The 19561-nt window shown below is 37.0% G+C and overlaps 2 protein-coding genes across 7 annotated transcripts; one reads left to right on the top strand and one right to left on the bottom strand.

The window, feature by feature from the left end:
- Positions 1-326: 326 nt before the first annotated feature.
- Positions 327-5516, top strand: LOC140789874 (WPP domain-associated protein-like). Of its 6 annotated transcripts, none has more exons than XR_012109267.1 (5): positions 327-3605; positions 3824-3950; positions 4221-4322; positions 4629-4804; positions 5158-5516. XR_012109267.1 is itself a non-coding variant. In XM_073139760.1 (5 exons), the coding sequence occupies exons 2-5, from the start codon at positions 1408-1410 to the stop codon at positions 4704-4706; spliced, it is 2505 nt and encodes an 834-aa protein (XP_072995861.1). In that variant the 5' UTR covers positions 327-530; positions 1404-1407; the 3' UTR covers positions 4707-5101. The 6 variants fall into 6 exon arrangements, 5 of the variants coding, with proteins under 5 accessions (XP_072995861.1, XP_072995859.1, XP_072995858.1 ...); XM_073139760.1 differs by lacking the exon at positions 5158-5516 and having other exon boundaries at positions 327-530; positions 1404-3605; positions 4629-5101; XM_073139758.1 differs by lacking the exon at positions 5158-5516 and having other exon boundaries at positions 327-546; positions 1404-3605; positions 4629-5101.
- LOC140789875 (uncharacterized) lies at positions 5194-12702 on the bottom strand. Its single transcript, XM_073139761.1, has 7 exons — positions 11988-12702; positions 11064-11211; positions 9658-9849; positions 9412-9540; positions 6944-7113; positions 6677-6807; positions 5194-5794 (listed from the first exon to the last, which is right to left on the bottom strand). The coding sequence occupies exons 1-7, from the start codon at positions 12208-12210 to the stop codon at positions 5717-5719; spliced, it is 1071 nt and encodes a 356-aa protein (XP_072995862.1). The 5' UTR covers positions 12211-12702; the 3' UTR covers positions 5194-5716.
- Between the last annotated feature and the right edge of the window lie 6859 nt (positions 12703-19561).

Raw genomic sequence — 19561 nt, 5'->3', positions numbered from 1 at the left:
TGAGGAATTTCTGATTGCCATCTTATAATGAGGGCAAATTAGCATCCGAGATGATGATCTTCAATTCTATCCAATTTTTTAAATATTAGAAAGCTACATTGCCTAATGAGGCTTAACATTTTCATCTTAATTCCTCAAGTGGCGAGATATAATCCAAGCATTGTCATATAATGCTTCAAGTATTCTAGAGAGCTAAATCTACCATGATAAAGATGGATAAATAGGCTAATTTAAAGAAAAAGAAAATGATTGCCCAAAAATAGACTGCCCTCCTCCCGCTCCTTTGGGCACCCAAAAAGCTTTGCCTTTTAAGTCACCTCTGCGCCCACCTCCTTTCCCCTCGCCACTTTAATCCTTCCTCCTTTCCGAGCCCTTCTACTCTGCTCCTCTTTCCGACCTATCGCGCGAAGACGAAGAAAGGCGGCTCCTTTCTTGCTTCTCCATCTCAGAATGGAAGAAAGAAGAGGGTTTTGGCGGCAATAAGCCCTTAGTAGTTTTGCCGGGTTCCCTCTTATTTCCCTGTAGCTCAAGTAAAGAATCGCATCAGTGAGGCCTTGCTCTTTCTTCTTATTCGAAATTTCTTCTTGGGTTTTCGTCGTATCGGGTTTATTGGGTCGTTTTGCTTGCAAAGGTTGGATTTTGAGCTTTTTCTGAAAGGTTTATATCTTGGGGTTTGGTTGGTGTAACTTTTCCTTTATTTAGTGTAAGCCTTTTCTCCTCCTCCTCCTCAGTTTCTTCGAGTTGCGTTCTAATCAGCTCGCCAATGGTATGTTGTGCAAATTTTTTGATTAGTGTTTAGAGAAACCTTCTTCTTAGTTTACTGGTGCACAGGGAAACTTCTCCATTGTTTATTTTCGGTGTGCTTCTTCTAGTTTTGTTCTTGCTCATTAGGTTCAGAGTTTTGAAATTTCATGAGCTTTCTGCGTTTTGGTCTGCTTATTCTTCTCCCATCTTCGTACGTGGTTCGATTTTTGTCTTATAAAATGGATTTCGTCCAAGAGATTTGTTAATCTTTCCTTCTAGTAATTGGCTCAATGTTTGTCTTATTTTACTGATGATTTGCTCTACGGATTTTAATTGACGGTTGTTCTAGTGGTGCTTTGTTGTGTTGGTGTTTTCACCTTCTGATATCTCCAGTGTATATTTGTATATTGCACTAGGGCAACATAAAAAAAAAAGTGTCTTTTTTTATGCTTTGACATAAAGTTCTTGAGAATTATATATTTGGGAATATCTTTGTCTTTTATTTCGGTAAGGGTTATCAATTTGATTTTGTCAATTTGATGTTCCAGTGACTCAGGAGATCTCCTAATGTAGTGTTCTCTTTTCTCTGTCAATAGTTGTTCCAGATAACTTATTCTTCTAGATTTGCTGACATTAATGGATTCTTATGAAACTCCCAGCGGAATGCAAGAACTGATGGAGAATTCAGATGCCTTAGATGCAAGGATTGGGCCTTTAGTTGATGGACCGATGGCATCAGTTAGTAATATCGGTGTGAGCACTGCCCCTGGCAGTGATTCAGCTTTTAACGAGAAGTTTCTCCTTGACGAAATGGACTCTTACTTGGATGATCTCAGTACTCGGATTACCGTGTCAAGAATGGTGAGTGATTCCATCATCAAAGGGATAGTAAATGCTGTAGTAGAAGAGACCACGGAGAAAATCGCATCTAAGGAATCTGAGATTACAATGTTGAACAAAAGACTGCAGCAATTTGAGACTGCTACATATAAAGATAAATTATGCCCGTCCATGGTAATATCAGAAACCCAGAGGAGAAAATCTCTGTCTCTGCCCTCTTCAGATGCAAGCTCCACGTTTCAATATGATGAGCACTTAGGCATGGTAGAGACTGCAGAACATCTCCAAAAGCTTAAGGAGGACATCAATAATTTCAGGAACACAAGCTCTATAGATGTGTTGAATCAGATAGACGAATGGATTGGTGCTATGGAAGTAGCACTAACTGTAGCAAAAAATGAAGTTCGTGAGATCTGCTCCTCAAAGGCTCTATCATGTGAGCGCCAATGGGAACATGAGATTCAAAGCAATATTACTACTATTGTGGTCTGGAATTTGGTCAGAGAAGCTCAGAATGAATTTGAGAAAAAGTTACATGATCAAAGAGGTCTTGGGAAGAATATATCCAGGAATTGGCAGATGCAGATTGACGATCTTTCCACTATTCGCCAGCAGCTTGACACTGTATTAAGGTCTTCCTTCAGTTATGAGTCAGTGTCTCTAGTTTCACTATATAGCCTCGAAGGCCTAGAAGATAGGATTATTTCTAAAAGAAAGGACCAGTCTACTCGGAAGTTGCTGGGCAGTAACAATCTAACAAATGCATCCCATCCCGAGGAAAATGGTGTTATCTTGACAGAGAAGTCTAATGATGTTAATGATCAGATTCTTACTGACTCCCCACAACTGAAGCACATGACAAAGCAAGAACTGATAACTTATTTCAAGACTGAAATGTCTAAGATGAAAAGGCAACATGATTTAGCATTACAAGAGAAGACAGAAGAGGTTTTCAGCCTCAAACGTGAACTCCTCAAGGAAAAAGGGATTAACCCTTCGCATTTTCATAAAGATAAAGAGTCAGAAATAATAAGAAGGAAAATATCTGGTATCATCTCAAAGTTGGATGACGTCCTCTTGGATGATAAGAAGTTATCTAACAGTGATGATGATCGAGACACGTTACACAATCTACAAGAGAAAATTGATGCCTTAAATCTGGAAAATCAACGATTGCAAAGTTTCATAGCCAATAAAGAGAAGGAGGTTGGCTCGGTGTCTTCACTGGCAAACCAAATATCACATTATTCATCTGTAGAAGAAGATTTAAAGATAGAAGCCATCACTAGAGATGAAATCCAAAAGACTATTCTAAAAGATCTATTTGGCCAACTTAAAATTGACGTGCATGCTTTTGAGATAGAGTTCAAGATGAAACAGGACATATGCTCTATTATTTATAAAGAAATTGTAGAAGAAGCTGCTTCAAGTACTAATGCTATTCTGCTAAACTATTCTGAGGAAATGAGTTCCATGAAAGAAGCACTTTCACAGAAGGAGAATGCACTATATTCGGAAATTGGAGAAAACAAGAAAGTGAAGCAGGTGATAGATTCCTACTCAGCATTGGTGAGAGAAAAGGAGGAGTTTGCATCAGAATTTGAGTCTAGAGTGGTGAAACAGAAGGAGCAATTTGACATAATATGCCGTGAAATTAATATGCTGAGGGACAGAGTAACTAAGCAAGATTTATACATTTCAAGGAGCAGTAGTGAGTTTGATATAATTATGGGTAGAGTGGAGCAGGCTTTGCAAAAATCTCATCTCTGTGAAAAGATGTTAAATGTCTTGAATCAAAAACTTAAGGTAGCGTCAGATTCTTTAGAGGAAGCAGAGAAACAGAAGAATATTCTTTATGGTGTTATTGAAGAGAAACAAAAAGCAGTAGCATTATCTGTTGCTAAAGAAGAAGAGTATAAGAAATTGATGGAATCTATCATTGTTTCTATAAGAGCACTGTCAGAATATGCTGTAGATTGTGAATTCAGAATAGGGAACCATCTTGAGTGCAATGAATCGAGGTGCTTGTCTGTTCATATATTTCTCCCAAGCCTTCAATTCTAAATAGTCAGTTGAAATAAAATTGATTCTGTGCATAAATACTTTTTTTTATTTACATGCTTGACTTCAATCCAGAAACAAGCAAATTCAAGTTGAGAAAGTTTCCAAATATGCATTATTCATACTGTATTGCATTATGTTTAAGGAAAAGTAAAGTTGATCTCTTCCCTGTTGACAGGTTAGCAGTACTGAAAAATCATTGTAATCAACTCACCAAACATGCAAAATTTCTTAGAAGAGAAACAGTTCAGTACAAGGAAATATCTGAAATAAGAAGTTCTGACCTTCAAAAGGCTGAAATTGAGGTAATACACTTTCTTGAATCCCTGTTACAGGTCTGCTGACATCTGCTATTAGCTGGTTAGTTGTGGAATATCTGGTTTCACTTTTGCAATCATCATATATATTCCTTTTGTTGCTTGACTTGGTTTATTCTGCGCACTAAATAATAAACTAGGTCCGGTCTTGAGCACAAAAAAGCATCAGCATAATTTTGTGTCGACAATAATGAACAATCTGAGAACCTTGATGTTCAAAGTGTCTTCTAATGTCTCATGAATTTCTTGCTTGGACAGGTTGATCTTCTAGGAAACGAGGTTGATGCTCTCCTGCAACTTCTTGAGAAAGTATACATAGCGCTTGACCATTATTCTCCAGTACTGCAACACTACCCTGGGGTAAGATTTTTGCCGCTAGAGTTGCTGGTTGCCTTGAGCATGACTGTTCACCTTTTTCTTACATTAAACTTCAGATTAGGAAGAATTTAAGTACTATTTGAGATATAAATCAGTAAATGGAAATGGTTGCATAGAGATGGCATGAGATGCAAAACTTGTTCTTACTTCTTACCCTATAACTTGAGAAGGATCTAGATTTCATTGTATGTGCTTCTTTGTATGCATTTCACCGAATTTCAGACTTGCTTATTCTCTAGATGAAATTATAAATCTAATTGATTCATTAGGTTCTGTTTCTTCTTGCAGGTTATGGAGATTTTGAAAATTATTAAGCAACAAATAAAAGGAGAGGCTAGTAAATCAACTGGATCAAGTCCTTTTTGACTACTCGTGGCAAAACCTTCTCAAACAATGACTTCTGCGGTGCTGTTATTGGCGAGTCCACTTTATTTGATTCTTGCCTAGTTTTTTTAAGTATCTAGGTGAGCTTTCTTCAGACAAAACAAGCAATCGGGCTATTCCGATACTAATCACACACGTCGTAGTGGCGAATATGTCCAATTTTAACTTCTTCAGGCCTCATAATTTTGATCACACATGCCTCTCTTTACAGTAGAGCCAAGGAATGAAAAGATTGCACTTTTGCTGTCTGCACGCTTATTAGATCCTTTTTGTTAGGTTGTAAGCATCTCTTAGCACATATGATGCTTGCTAAGATGAACACTAACCAACTTCATTTGCCGACAATATACTTAAGCATTCAGGATTTTGCCACTGCACTTATCAAGCCTTTTATTTTTCTTTTAATTTTTTTACTGTAATAATATGCACGCAGGACAAGCAAAGAGCATCAACAAAGGTGTAACCTTGGTAACAGCAACATGGCTATAAAATCTCACATTTGTCATAAAGTCCATCCTGATCTGCATACATTGTAACACACCGTGCTCATGATTTCTCCAATTGGGACCAGAATGATGAAAAGAAAACCAGTAAGACTTGAAGGAAGAACAACCACTGGTTTCACCAAATGGTTTACGAATATGGCATTTACAAAGAACAAGCAAGCATATGTGATGCTAATTCTTGCAGCCTTTATCATCTCTGGTCTCTCCATCAGCCAGGAGGAGGCCAGAGGTGGCCTGTTTGTCAAAATAGTTCTCAATAAATACGTTTCAATTTAAGAGTACATAATTATTGCCCCAAAACATAAATTTTGATTCTTGCAATTATTGATCATTATTTCCTCTCCACGAAGTCAATCAGCACCCAGAAAGCCAGTGATTGCTGAAACTCTTGACACACTATTTCATCTTTCGCATGCTGTGCATCAACTTAATGTGCTAATTGTACATGAACATTCTTTCCCTTGATAATAGAGGCTTTGCTGGGGATCAGCTACCATTGTCTACCTGAAATTCTTTGATGTAACGATTCCAAGCCAGCAAAGCTGCTCCAACGGCTGGTTCTACCTGTTCCATATGAGATAGTTAAAATTGATGCCAAAGAACAGTGATTAATAAATAAATAGTCAAACCTATTAGTCTCATTCACACGTGGAATATGAATAACCTTCTTCTGGAATAAGCTTTTTTATTTTTCTTATTACGGTGTGGTAACTAAACAACTTAACTTCTTCCACTAAACTATTTTACTATTCTCTCTCATCTTATTTTATAAGACTTTTAAAAATCAATTTAATAACAATCTAAAATTATTATTTTTTAGATTAGATGATACATAATTACTACTACCACTTTACACCACTTTACATCCAATCAAAGGTATTTTCGTCATTTAATTTAAAATATCATAAATTCTCAATACAAATTTACTATTCTTCATTATTTTAATATCAAATTTTATGTCACATCAAATATAATTACTACCCATTATTCTAGTATTCAACTAAATAACAAAATAGTTTATATTAGTATTAGCTTTCTTTTTCTGGAATTACTAATGAAATTAATAGCAAAGTTAGGTATAGAGGTACAAGACTTGGACAAATAAATACTGCACCGCTATGCCGCACTCCTGCTCATCTGTCAATGTTTCCTACAAAAAAGGACTGTCTTGACCATTGGTCAGACATTCACTACAATCCTCCTATTGGAAGGTTGGTCTTCTTGAGTTTAAAATACCAAGAGGAATGCTGTGCATTGAGAATTAATTTTTTTTCTGTGGTTTCAAGCTTAGTAAGAATAGTTGAATGCTCCTTTTCCTACAATTACTCCATCACCATGATGATTAGAAAATTCAGTGGAAGCATGTTAAAGACCAACATTTTCTGCTACATGGGAAAATATGGACCATAATATCAAAGCAAGAGAACATGGTCATAAATCTCACACCTCAGGTCGAATAGGACGGGCTCCCGGGTAAACCTTGGAAACACAGTACATAACTTCTCTCCCAATGTCCCATTTCTTATTAGCTTCAAGAACTCCCCCAACCATAACAAGTGGAAAAGTACCCCTTCCATCTGCAACAGAATAGCACCTCTTAAGTCTACAGGAAGCACATATCTCATGAGACAGTTTCAGCACTTTTATCAGGTTAATAAAGTCTATTGCAGGAACATACAGAAAGACAGTAATCACAGTTCAATGACATTTTACCTTCACCACATAATTTAAGTCGTCGAACAACAGCTATAACACTATCAGCTAACTCTTGGACTGAATCATGTAATATTTTGTTTGCGACTTCATCACCATCTTCAGCAGAAGAAACTACTATAGGAACAAGAGCAGCAATTCGAGCCCAAGATGGATCTGCATAGGTCCATCTGAGAATGTAAGAAAGAAAAAGTAAGTACAATTATATAACTCAATTCTAGATTCTGCATCAACACAACTGGTTAGGGGTGAAAACGGATCGGATACGGATCGGATAATGCTCAACCCATATCCGGATACGTATTTTTAGTTTAGATACGGATTCAGATACGGATATTAGACGGATAGTAAAATTTAAAACCATATCCTAACTAAACGGATACGGATAATTTTTCGGATAAAGGATTGGATCTTAAACGGATATTGATTAAATTTAAAATAATTATAATATTTTATTTAAATATAATTAACACAAAATTATTAAGAGTTTTATAACAAATAATTTTTTTGTATGTCAAATATATAAAATTAGAGAAATTAATCTCTATAAATAATATATAACGTATTGTTAGTAATAATATTAATACTTACTATTTAAATAAGCAAACTAAAAACTGTAAATCATTTAAAAAAATATGCGGATAAACGGATATCCGATATCCGTATCCGAATCCGAAAAATATATCCGACCCGTATCCGAATCCGTATCCGAATTTTTTTCAAAAATTCTATCCGTATCCGAATCCGAATCCGAATCGGATAGAAATTTTTTATCCGAATCCGATCCGAGTCGGGTCGGATAGCGGGTCGGGTCGGAGTTAATCCGACCCGTTTTCACCCCTACAACTGGTTCATTTAAAACATTTTGAACTGTGTCAAACATTCTTAATTATTAACATGAACCCCTTTTTTTTATTTTGTAACATTGTGACCGTAAAAGATGAATGAGCATTGTCATGCATACTATACATGTGCAAGATACAATTTAAAGATGCAACACAAGAAGTATCAGAAGCAACAGAGCTTGTGAAAATGCCAAAAGAAAATTCAAGCTCTCTGTTGCGGTTCTTGATTATGATACAGATTGAACACGACAAACTCACCTCGAATTTAATCATTTTTGTATTTGTTTTAAAATGAAAATAAGAAATTCTGACCAGTGCATTTGAACGCCACGAAGAGCCACTCAAACGTCCGCACAATGTTTGCACATATAGAAACTATTTTTGGCCATTCAAACATGATCGAGGGGTATTAGAACGCCCGTCAATTAAGTTATTTCGTATTACAGTTTGTTTATGATTTTTGGATGATTGATTAACCTCCAAATATATGAAATAGCAATCACTTTGGGATTATTAATGTTTGAAGTATTTGTTTTGCATCTAAGTTTGAATCAACCTTCTCCCTTCTCTTTCCTCCCTCTCGCTATCCACCCCGAGCTTCATTCTACGGACAAAGGTAACCCTTTGTCGCTTCTCCCTCCTCACTCCAATGACTAGCCATATTTTAAAGCTCCCTTCTCCCCTCTCATCTTGTTCAAGATACTATTCCACCCACCACAGTCATTATACTTTTTCATAACCCTAACCCTAACCACATCACCAACTTCCATCATCTACATCCATCCTAGCATCCCTTGACCTTTGGTCAGTATATTAACCATAACTTTTTATCTACCAGTCCAATTAATGAGATTTTAGTAGCCTTGGACTTTTGACTTTCTGAGAAACAACATATCCGAATCTCAAATCATTCCAACGGTTATATCGATTCCTATTACTTTCGAAAGTTCTGTGTTTAGCTTTATCCAACATTGAGACTTAGATCGCGATCATTTTCCTCTAAGGCAATTGCAACCATGGATCGCCATGCCGACCGGCACATGGTATGAGAAGTGTCGCACGGCACCCGTACTAGTAGCTTTACCGATGGCCGATAGCTGCTCGCCGAGTCACCGTTGCTGCTCGTCGCCGCCTAAGCTAATGCCGCTCACACCCCCTGTCGGATGCCCTAGCCCGAAGGAAAAAGAAGAAAGGTCGAGAGAAAGAGAGAGAGGGTTGGTCAATAAAAACTTAGGTTGTGGATCCGATCCTCCCTTAGGCTAGGATATCGACGGGGGTTGTGAGCGGCGGCGATGAAGGGTGAAGGGTGAAGGTGAGTAGTCCTTTACTTTTTTATGTCCCTCTCTTACAGTACGGTCGACAAATGTTACGGCATGTGATGTGCAGTGCCGACCGGTGGCCTGCACAGTCCATGCCTGTGGCACGACCATCGTTGATTGCAACACTCTCATAGTATTATTTTAGAATAGTAACAGTAACTTATTCAATCCATTTTACTTTGCATAAGTCCTTTTTGCTATTTTGTTGTATTGCTCCGGAATATCATTCTAACTTGCAATGACATGTCCGATGAACTAATTAATGAATCATATGTAGAAGGAAAAAATTGAAAAAAGAAAGTACCCAATCAGTTCATCTGGTGAAGAAAGCTCAAGGTTATTGAGGATATCTCTCGTAAGAGTTGTTTGTGGTCCACGGCCATCATGAGCCCTTATAATCGCTGTCAGAGCTTGTGCAGCAATGCCATATCCACTGCACAATGTAGACATAAGTCACCTACAGTTTTTTTCATATCAGAAAATATATAACAATGACGGAATGACAAGATTTATGCTTTTTTTTTGCAGAAAAAGGAAAATAAAAACTAACCTTCCCCAATCCCCCAAGACTGGTCCTGCACCAGCTGCTCTGGCTTCTCTTCCATCTTCAGTGAAGCCATAAGCAATGGTACCTGTGCCTGCAATCAGTACGCAACCATGGAGCTTTCCCATTGTGCCACTTGCAAGTGCTGCCACAGAATCATTTTCCACATACAACTTCACATGACTGGGAAATATACCTCTGAGAAGAAACAAAGAAACAGTTAAGAGAATAAAAGCAATCAAGGTCAGAATTTTAACTGCTTGCCGGAGAAACTGTCAGATAAAATCAATATGCAACTTTTTGAAAGAGAAAAGGCTGGCATATTCTAAAATATGCTAGCTGAGGTCATTGATTTGAGGAGTATGTAGGAACAAATTGACCATCAGTAGTTACACAAAATCATAAGAAAATGAAACAAAATCTTATCCGGATTATTCAAAAGCAAACACAAACAAATACCAATAGAATGATTCACATATGAAAAAGCCATCTTCCACTTCTATTTGTGGTTCCACATGTGGCTAACCATATGATCTTTTGCATACATCACAGAAATGCCTTGCACAGTGCTTAACTAAGAAAACCAAAGGACTTCACATGCATAGCCATCTTATCATATTTAATCTAAAACTATAGAGTCAATTATCTATATAACCAACTTTGCTTGCTGATTAAGTGGATTCCTGGAAGGTGCAACATGAATACCTTTGGACATGTCACAATTATTGTTATTAGCCATGCAAATTAAAGATTCTGGTTGTATGACAAGACACATGCAAAGAGATTAATGAAACTTGTTTCAGAAAAATGTGCATAAATGAACCCAACTATTGGTTAATCTTCAATAATGAACAAATCAGTGAAAGCACATATCTCACTTTAATTTTCCACTACATAGTACAGAAAAGATTTGTAATTTGATGCTGTACTGCAAAGTTACACATCAGAATTTAAGCCTTCAAGCAGTGCTAAAAATGTATTGAAATTAGCACTATGTAAATAATCAAAAACTAACATATTGGCATTGGATTTGTCATCTGAAAGTAATTTTATGAAAGGATAAGATCTCAGTCACTGATATATTTGCAGACGGATACATCCAAGAAAAAACATAAAAACCACAATGAACAGAATTTTTTGGAAAAGTTTTATCTGAGAACAGTATATGCTTCAATGCTCTTAACTCTTAAGCAAAAATAGTTGCCAAAATTTCAATACGACCATCTGGAAAAACATTGCAAATCTTCATTTGAAAGCCACTAACATTGCTAGAAAGGAGGCTGCTGGCAAAAGAGACATGTATCTTTTCCAGAAGCATGAACATGAACTTTTTTGCATTTCTCAGATTGGTGAGATAGCTTTTACAGAAAGGAGATAGATGAGCATTCTTTGAAATGAAGAAAAGAACACACCTGAGCCAATTCAGTATCCTCTGTTGATCTGTAGGATGATTTACACCAGATACTCCTAAACAAATGGCTTGAACAGCCGCACGATCTGCACAAGCCAGTGAAAGGGCTTCAGCCATAACCTGTTCTAGGGTCTCCATAGCAGCATCTTCTGAGGAATCGAATATGAAAACAGCTCATTTGTTGGTGAACATAGAAAGAAAGTAGCAAAATATTCAAGTTGGTCAATTAAGCATACACGATTTACTAAATCTCAGCTCCTTTTCCTTGGCATCCCCTTTTATTCTTTTCACCAAATAGAAAGTCAATTTGGCAAAAGACAGTTGCTTTATTCTTTTCACCAAACTGGAGGTGGATTTGGTAAAAGACAGTTGCTTGCCAATGGTTATTCAAAATTCATTGAGTTGAGAGCACTAATTGATTAATATATCTCAGGACACTAAATAATCTGTCTGTGTGTGTCCGTGACAAAAGGCAACTGGCCAAGGCCAAGCTCTAGCAAAACATATTTTAGGAATGCCTAGCAAACAAAGGTACCTAAAGTAGAGGGTAAGATGAAAGGAAAGCTGCCCATGGTAAAGTGGTACGATAAGATCTACAAGCACTTATGGCAAATCGGTGCCAATGTAGGACATAGAACGACAGTCAATCTTGCAGTTTAACACAAAGATCCATCAGGAACAAATAAACTGGCTAACACTATCAACAAATAAGTGTAAGAGCAATCATAAGTCTTAGAACACAACTGACAAAAATACTGAACACCCATATCATAAAAACTAAGACACTATGCTTCCATTTCAACCCACACAAGATCATAACCCAGATGGAGAACAAGCTTCCAACAACGCAGAGGAGGCAGCTTTGATCAATTTCAGATGACCAAATTCAGAATTAAGCACAGGAAGAAGGCTAGAGCCCCAATACCTCCGACGGAGTTGTGATTCGAGCACCCGGCGACGGCGCGGGAGAAGACGGGGATGGGGTCGGGGAGAGGGCTGGCGACCGGCATTGCCGCCGGCAAGCAGACGCAGACGGTAGTGGTGGTTCCGCCGTCGAGTCCGAGGATTACGCCGCCGGCTAGTTTGCCGGACGGCGCCGGCGTCTGGGCTTCGAACCCCCATATCTCCCCGTTTCTATACTTCTTCATCTCCTTCCCTCTCTATCTCTCTCTCTCCTCCTACTCGTCTCGTCAAAAGAGGAAGAGAACTGATCTAAAAATAGTACCTCTTTTGTTTCTCTATCGATCCTTCTTACCACATGAGGAACGAATCGAGCTCAATTCGAGGGATTGGAATTTGGGACGGCAAGCAAAGGAAAGAGGAAGGAAGAGAGAGAGAGAGAGAGAGAGAGACCAATGAGGACTGGTTCGATGGACGGATCGGATTCCTGTCCCGGATCGGAATAACTTATCCGTACTTTCAATCATAAAAAATAGTTATTTACGCTCGGAATAATTTTATTCCTTACCCACTTTAACCTGACTTAGCCACTTAGGAAATGGGCGAATTTTAATTGGATCGGTCAAATTGAATTCGGATCCAAATAGGTTTGGGTTTTACATCAAACTAGATCCGAATCCGATATGATATACTCTCCTGGCCCCTGGGCCTAACTGGGCTGACCTTTTAGCTAGTCAATAAACTAGTTTTTAAACCTATTCTCTTCAAAGTCGAATTTAACTCAAGGATCTAGTGTCGCCACCGTTTCACCGAGAGGCAGGAATCGCTGCAGTGAAGTCAGATTTGCCGGCTTCTTCAAGGCACAACACAATGCAAGTCGATGTCGAGACGCCCTTTTAAAGCGTAGAGAACTCGCTGAACGCCGTCTTCATCTGGCCATAGCTTGAAGTCGGTGGATAGACAACTTACTCCGCCGACTTCAGTAAAGAAAGGATAGGATTTATGTAATTAAATTTATACAAGTACGACTCTTGTGCAACCAAAAAAAGGATTCATCTCAAAGATTTGCGTCCAGCCTAGGTATTGTGTTATGGGCCGTCTAATTAAAGCTACTCTCTCTTTCTCTCTCTGAGCAACTCCAATAATGCATGCCTCTGCAAAAAAATATTCTGAATCAAATGGTAGTGTTGCTACTGTCTAGCTAGCTGTCGTCTCCATTGGTCAGCACAGTAGAAGTGGTTCTTGATCATCGTTTATCTCTCAATAATGCCTTGTTGGTTTAGAAGATCCAATAGCTACTCCTCTTAATAATTATCTCATCACGTTTCATGTCATTGAGTGCTAGCTAGCTGCAGGCTGCAGCATGCCCTCTCTCAGTTGTGTACTCCTTTTTGCTAGCTGGCTCTTTCTACTTTGGCCAGAAGCTAAGTCAGGTAGGTTCCTCTCTCTCTCTCTCTCTCTCTCTCTCTCTCTCTCTGAGGGTACTAACATGGAGTACTCAGTACTTTGGTAGCCTATATAGCTCCTTCCATTGGAAAAGTAATTGCATGCAGCTGAGCTGGAGCTAGATATGTGGTCCATCCAATATGGACTCATCTATCTGGTCCACCAACCTATATAGCTCTTTCTATTCTGATCAACAACATGAAGCCCTGCTTTTATACCTGACATGCATCTATATATGTATATACTACTTTGGATGTTCACATGAGTGCTTTAGGAGTAGGGAAGAGAGGATTTTAAAAGATGAAGTAGAGCATCCAAAGTAATTAATTTACCTAATATTAACCCTGTTACAAGTAGCTCGGTGGTCTTCAAAAGGACGTACTGACTCGTTGTCTTTGGCTTTGTCCTAAGTTTTTGCCATTTAGTTCATCCAAGGATATTGAATATAGCTGATGAGATCGACAAACTCTCTCTTCCTGAAGAAGTTTTGTCAAACCTTTAAGCTGGAATTTTTGTCTTGCACTGTGTCGACCCAGTATACTGAAATTTTACTATAATTTTTGACAGGTATTCACTGTATGCATGCATGTATCAGAGTCTGAGTTTATAGATTCTTATGTGTCTGAAAGGAGTTGGTAATATTACAAGAACTCTTTTGCTCGGGAAACAACTCCATTGTATTTGGCCCTACAAGGTAGCTAGCTTCTTCTTTGAGGGCTTCTACCTTTAGGAGGTACAGTAAAACTACCTTCAAATATTCTCTCTCTCTCTCTCTCTCTCTCTCTCTCTCTCTCTCTCTCTCTCTCTCCTTGGAAGGATAGAAAGCTGACTCCGTGAAGGATATAACACTTGGGCACCTTCTTTGGTCGCACTACTTTGCAACAGTCACAGTGCAAGAAGCTTTTGTTATCTCATATGCAGCCACGTCATGTGATAGGGGGGTCATGACCTGCAGGAAAAAAGTTCTCTTTGGTGGGCTTCAACCCAACCATCATTATATAATTTGTTTGTAGGACCCTATCTCTTCAGCTGATTGATTTGCATATGCACATCAAAAAGAAAGTCTCTGTGTGTGCATGTGAGAAAGAATATATGTTAGATATATAAGGGCTACCTAGCTTCTGGTACGAGAACAAGTGTACTAGATCACTCCAGTGATAAAGAGAGAAGACAACAATTGGTATATATATATATATATATATGTCTACCTATGTGACATTTTTCTTAGAAAGTTGTACTGGTTTAAGTGGTCTTTAAAGATTATTAGGTTTGAACGCAACAGAACTTTTAACATCAATTTATATTTGTTCCTTTTGTTTTCACTTTTCTTCACCTTCCCAAAAGAAAAAATCTTTTGCATTTTTGCTCTCGTTTCCATCCCTCACATGTGATACCCGACAGTATATATATCTAACTGTACTCTAATGTGTAGCAAATTAAATATATAACAATGTAGGTAAAAGAAGAAAGAAAATTAAGCAGCTAGCAGTGTATGTATGTAGTGCAGCAGAAAATATATACAGATGAGTTCTTCTATGTAGAAGTAGAAGATAATAAGAGCAGCAAGTATTTAATCTGAAAATAAAATTCCTCTACAAGAGTATTGTAACACGTTACACAGATATATAGATGAGAAAGGATTATTAACATACCTAGCACAGTATGAAATTGTCTCCCGTATACTTATACCTAGATGCATCTGCAGCTGCTTTTGGTAATTACTTGATGGAAGCATAAAGGGGTTTGTGATCCATTAGAAGAGGGAGATATCAAGGATAATAGTCATTTTAAGGCCCTTGGATAGAAACTAGTGTAAAAAAAAATCATCATGCGAGTATAGTATATAAAAGCAAATACTAATACTTTCTTGTATCAGAAAGCAAATGTTTCAAAGGAGACCTCTTATAGAAAGTTATACAAGTCATGGAGCATCACTATTTAGTTAAAGGGAAAGGAGATGTTGAAGATATCTTCACATGCATGTACATATGAGTGAGAGGGAAAGAGAGAAACTTGTCTAGTGATTTCTTACTGAAAATTATGAAGAACATTTCTCTCGGCTCTAGGAAAACTTAGAGAGATGATGATAATGGTAATGGTGGCATGATGATTCCCACCATAGTATATGCAACATAAGCCATTTCTTGTGCATCTGTATCAAATGGATGCCTGATGTCCTAGTATATTTGTGAGAGTGTAAAGAGTGTCGTCAATGAGAGGAGAGAGAGAGAGAGAGAGAGAGAGAGAGAGAGAGAGAGCACAAAATCTATATATATATATATATATATATATATATATATATATATATATATATTCTTTCGAACTGGCACATCACATCTGAACCCTGAGAGAATCTTAGCAGATGCAGTGGATAAGAGTTGTCAATAAATTTCACATGCATGTGTTCAGAAATTTACCACCGTATAGACTCCAAATCAACTTAAGAAAGAAATGGATAAAGGCTGGTGGATTATTCCATGTTTTTCATAAGACTGCCCTACTGAAAGCAAAGCCCTCAATCTTCAATATATGAATATTATAAATATAAAATCTTACCATTTTAATGAAGAAAATACACCAAATAAACTATCTGTCACAAATTTCTCAATGCTCTTAAAAGAAGGAAAATATCTCAGTTACTATGAAATGATACAAGAACAAACACAAAAACATAGATATGCTGAATGTCACATTGCCTTTCTTGCGAATCGATGAGATCTAGAAAACTGATCAGATTCAACATCAAATCATCACATAGTTAAAAATTAGTTAAACATAGTCAAGAATGTTCAAAGGACACAAATCTGAACACTGATAATTTGATTCCCAATTCGGGCATGGCAAGAGAAAAGCACAGAAGGTAAATGACCTTAGCTTCATCTAAACTTCTAAATATGATTTAGCTAGGCAGCCCTTTCCTCCCTGCAGGCAAAAGAGGCAAATAGCACTAGACTTGAAACATAAAATAACAAGTATATCTATTCCGGCCACTCTTCCAAATTAACACACACATCTTGAAGACAATAAAATACTCTACTTAAAAAGATATATATAGAGATGAAGAGAGAGAGAGAGAGAGAGAGAGAGAGAGAGAGAGAGAGAGAGAGAGAGAGAGAGAGAGAGAGAGAGAGAGAAGGCATGCTTGGCTCCTTGCACGCCACCCACAGCAGCCAATCTCACCATAGATTGGTCTATATGTGTGGCATACAGGGAGCCAGGCATAACCTATTTCACCACATCAACCTCTTCATCCCTCCCAAAGAAGAATATAAACATACTTCTCTTATAGCTACAGAGAGAAACATGTACACTTCCCTTGTTCCTCTCCACCATCTCCTCTCTCCTCCAAGAAGTAGGAAGTATATATGGAATCCACTTGCCCCCACTAAGATCAATCTCCTGAACTCCTGGCCATGGAGAAAACCAACCGACCCACTTCCTCTCTTTACCCTACACCACCTAATCTAGACAGAGAAAGAGGAAGGGAAGAGGGAGATGAGTGGGATGGGAGAGTCCAAGTAGCAAGTGTGATGGAGGATTTATAGGCCTTAGTGGGAGACGATTAATTAATTTTCTTACCCATAAAGCAAACATCTATTCAAATATATATATATATATATATATATATCCAAAAGGAGACACTTTATTTTAGTGTGTTAACCACTCCATTCCAAGCCTTATCTAGCTCTCGGTAGAGATTGGAGAGAGAAGGTATTACCATTCTTCTTAACTTGCAGGGTCTCTCTCTCTCTCTCTCTCTCTCTAGATATAGAGAGAGAAGAAAAGCCTGCAAAGCTTTCCTCACTCACCTCCTGAGGATATTTTTTCTTTTTTGCCTTCACAAGTGAAGTTTGTCTGGTGCACTTGGATTTACTTAGATTCTTTTGGCCAACCTCAGACCACCAATAAGGAAAAGATTATCTTTTCTATTTCAATTTACTTGCAGCTGCTTAGTCCTCTTATTCATTTTAATTTACTTTAAGTGTCCTCGTAGTTTTAATTAGATACATGTTCATTCGAGCACCACCAAAAACACCTCAGAAAGACTTTATCGAATCATTAGCTCTAAAACTAAATCTTTAAAGATAAAGAAATCTAGTCCAAATAAAAAGGAGTTTGACACAAATTTTTTAACCTAACTCTACCGACAAGTTTAAGCTACATATCATGTGAAGGTTCATGAGTTTATATAAACTATTTCTTTTCTTCTTTTTTTCCGTCACTTTCAGATATGAGACTAAATTCTCATATGTGATACTCCACAATATTTCATATAGTATCTTTTCCACTTCTGCCAAAAACCTATAAATGATCAGTCACTTTGTTACATGACATGTATGTGAAATTAAGTACACTAGATATGAAAATTACGACCACAGTTAATCAATTTGAACAAAATAATGAAAGAACTAGTGCATTAATCTGAACCTCTCATCTTATAATTACAATTACCATGTCCACAGAGTAATTTGAAAGGGTGCAGATGTGCACGATTTTATGTCAACCTCTTGGAGATTTAATTAAGTATGAGATTTCTTGATAGTCCTTATGAAATTTCATGAGAGATGCACTGCTCCATTTTGTATCCAAATTAAGGGATGATTTTAATTAACAGTTCTACATTAAGTACTGCATTGAAGAAGAAGAAAAAACTTCTTGTTGTAATTGAATGCATGGTTCTAATAACTTTTTCCGTGCATATTCTCTCCTCATATATATTATATACCTTATCTAGAAGTAATGTATTTTTCAGCATAAGGACAATTTTGTATTATTTTAAAATTAATTTGAAAAGGAACTATAATAGGGTCAATTTACAAATAGTTCAACACTTTCAACTTGTGGTGTTTATATGCAGTAAATCGATAAATTAGCGCGTAATTTTCAGAAAAAGGACAAAAATAAGGTCTCAAGTTCTAGTCATTGTGCATGTAGAGACCAATTACTAAACAAAAAGAAGTTATTGCATCTCTATCGATTAATTCTTGATATATTATATGAACAAAGCCACAAAATGATAAAGATAAGGAAACAAACAAAACATATATATAGTTGTGAGAGACAACGATCCCTTTGGAAAGATCAATGACTTCTAGTAGTTTCATAATAAACACATTTCTCGTGTAATTAATGTTTAAAGAACAAAGGAGGGGGTCCCAAAAAGTTTAAGCTCCCAAATGATGGAAAGCAACATCAATACTAGAAAGCAATTAAACAAGCATTTCTTCTCATATCAGGCCAAAGGAGATGTGGTCTATTTGATGTTTACAATGAAGATCATAAGTGTTTGATGAGCAATCAAAATGTTAAATTACTTAAATTAATGAAATATGTGAAGAATAATTTTTAGAATCTCTCTACTGCCAAATGTGCCAACTAACAGTACGTCGCAGTAATATGAGACATGCAGTGACGTATATATATATATATATATATATAGAGAGAGAGAGAGAGAGAGAGAGAGAGAGAGAGAGAGAGAGAGAGAGAGAGAGGTGGTGGCTTACTGGCATTGCCTTGGAGTTATTTGGGAGGTTTTAGTGCTTGGGGATGCATGTAAAGGGGAGGACAAGAAATCTATATATGTTCTCCAGATCACTAAAGGTTTGAAAGGGATGTTGGCTTAATTGCTTCCAATATGCAATCAAGTTTCCATGGTTAGTGTGGTAGATATGAGGGAATATTATAGTATTCATGATCTAAATGAATAAAAAAGTACCATTTTGCTTTCTTCTTTACATTTATTTTCTATCATACTTCTCTTTAATGCCAACCTTACTGATACTAGTTTTTTCGACCCAGTTAGTTTAGTAGACCTAAGAAGTGAATTTAAATTAAATATATAAAAATTACTTTGAGAGGTTAAGATATATAGACAAAGTGGCTTTTATCTAATAAGCTTACTTTTCCTGGTTTTTTTTTTGTGGCATATATATACCCTCCAAAGTTTAAATAAAAGTTTATATTTATGTGTATATCCTTCAAATACACATGATTTTTGAATGAAAACCCTTTTATTGTTTTGTTTTCTCGTATTTATATCACCCAAGACTATTAACTATTAAATTTTCATCACTTCAACCCTACAAAGATAAGAATACCTTTATTCTTGTTTGCATACATGTCTATCATTTAATAGTATTTGTATCCTTTGTC

Source organism: Typha latifolia, chromosome 5, assembly GCF_019914945.1.
Source record: "Typha latifolia isolate L0001 chromosome 5, TyphaL0001v2, whole genome shotgun sequence".
In the NCBI taxonomy this organism is placed as follows: Eukaryota; Viridiplantae; Streptophyta; class Magnoliopsida; order Poales; family Typhaceae; genus Typha; species Typha latifolia.
The sequence above is the reverse complement of the archived record's forward strand: the minus strand, read 5'-3'. Positions and strand labels throughout refer to the sequence as shown.

Bases quoted from the DNA above. Each gene is read 5' to 3' on its own strand.
- LOC140789874 (XM_073139757.1), top strand. From the start codon at position 1,381: ATGGATTCTTATGAAACTCCCAGCGGAATGCAAGAACTGATGGAGAAT. The intron at 3,606-3,823 runs GTGCTTGTCTGT...CCCTGTTGACAG, and splicing joins CTTGAGTGCAATGAATCGAG to GTTAGCAGTACTGAAAAATC. The intron at 3,951-4,220 runs GTAATACACTTT...TTGCTTGGACAG, and splicing joins TTCAAAAGGCTGAAATTGAG to GTTGATCTTCTAGGAAACGA.
- LOC140789875 (XM_073139761.1), bottom strand. From the start codon at position 12,210: ATGAAGAAGTATAGAAACGGGGAGATATGGGGGTTCGAAGCCCAGACG. The intron at 11,212-11,987 runs GTATTGGGGCTC...TCGATTCCTCAG, and splicing joins GAATCACAACTCCGTCGGAG to AAGATGCTGCTATGGAGACC. The intron at 7,114-9,411 runs GTACTTTCTTTT...TTACATTCTCAG, and splicing joins TCACCAGATGAACTGATTGG to ATGGACCTATGCAGATCCAT.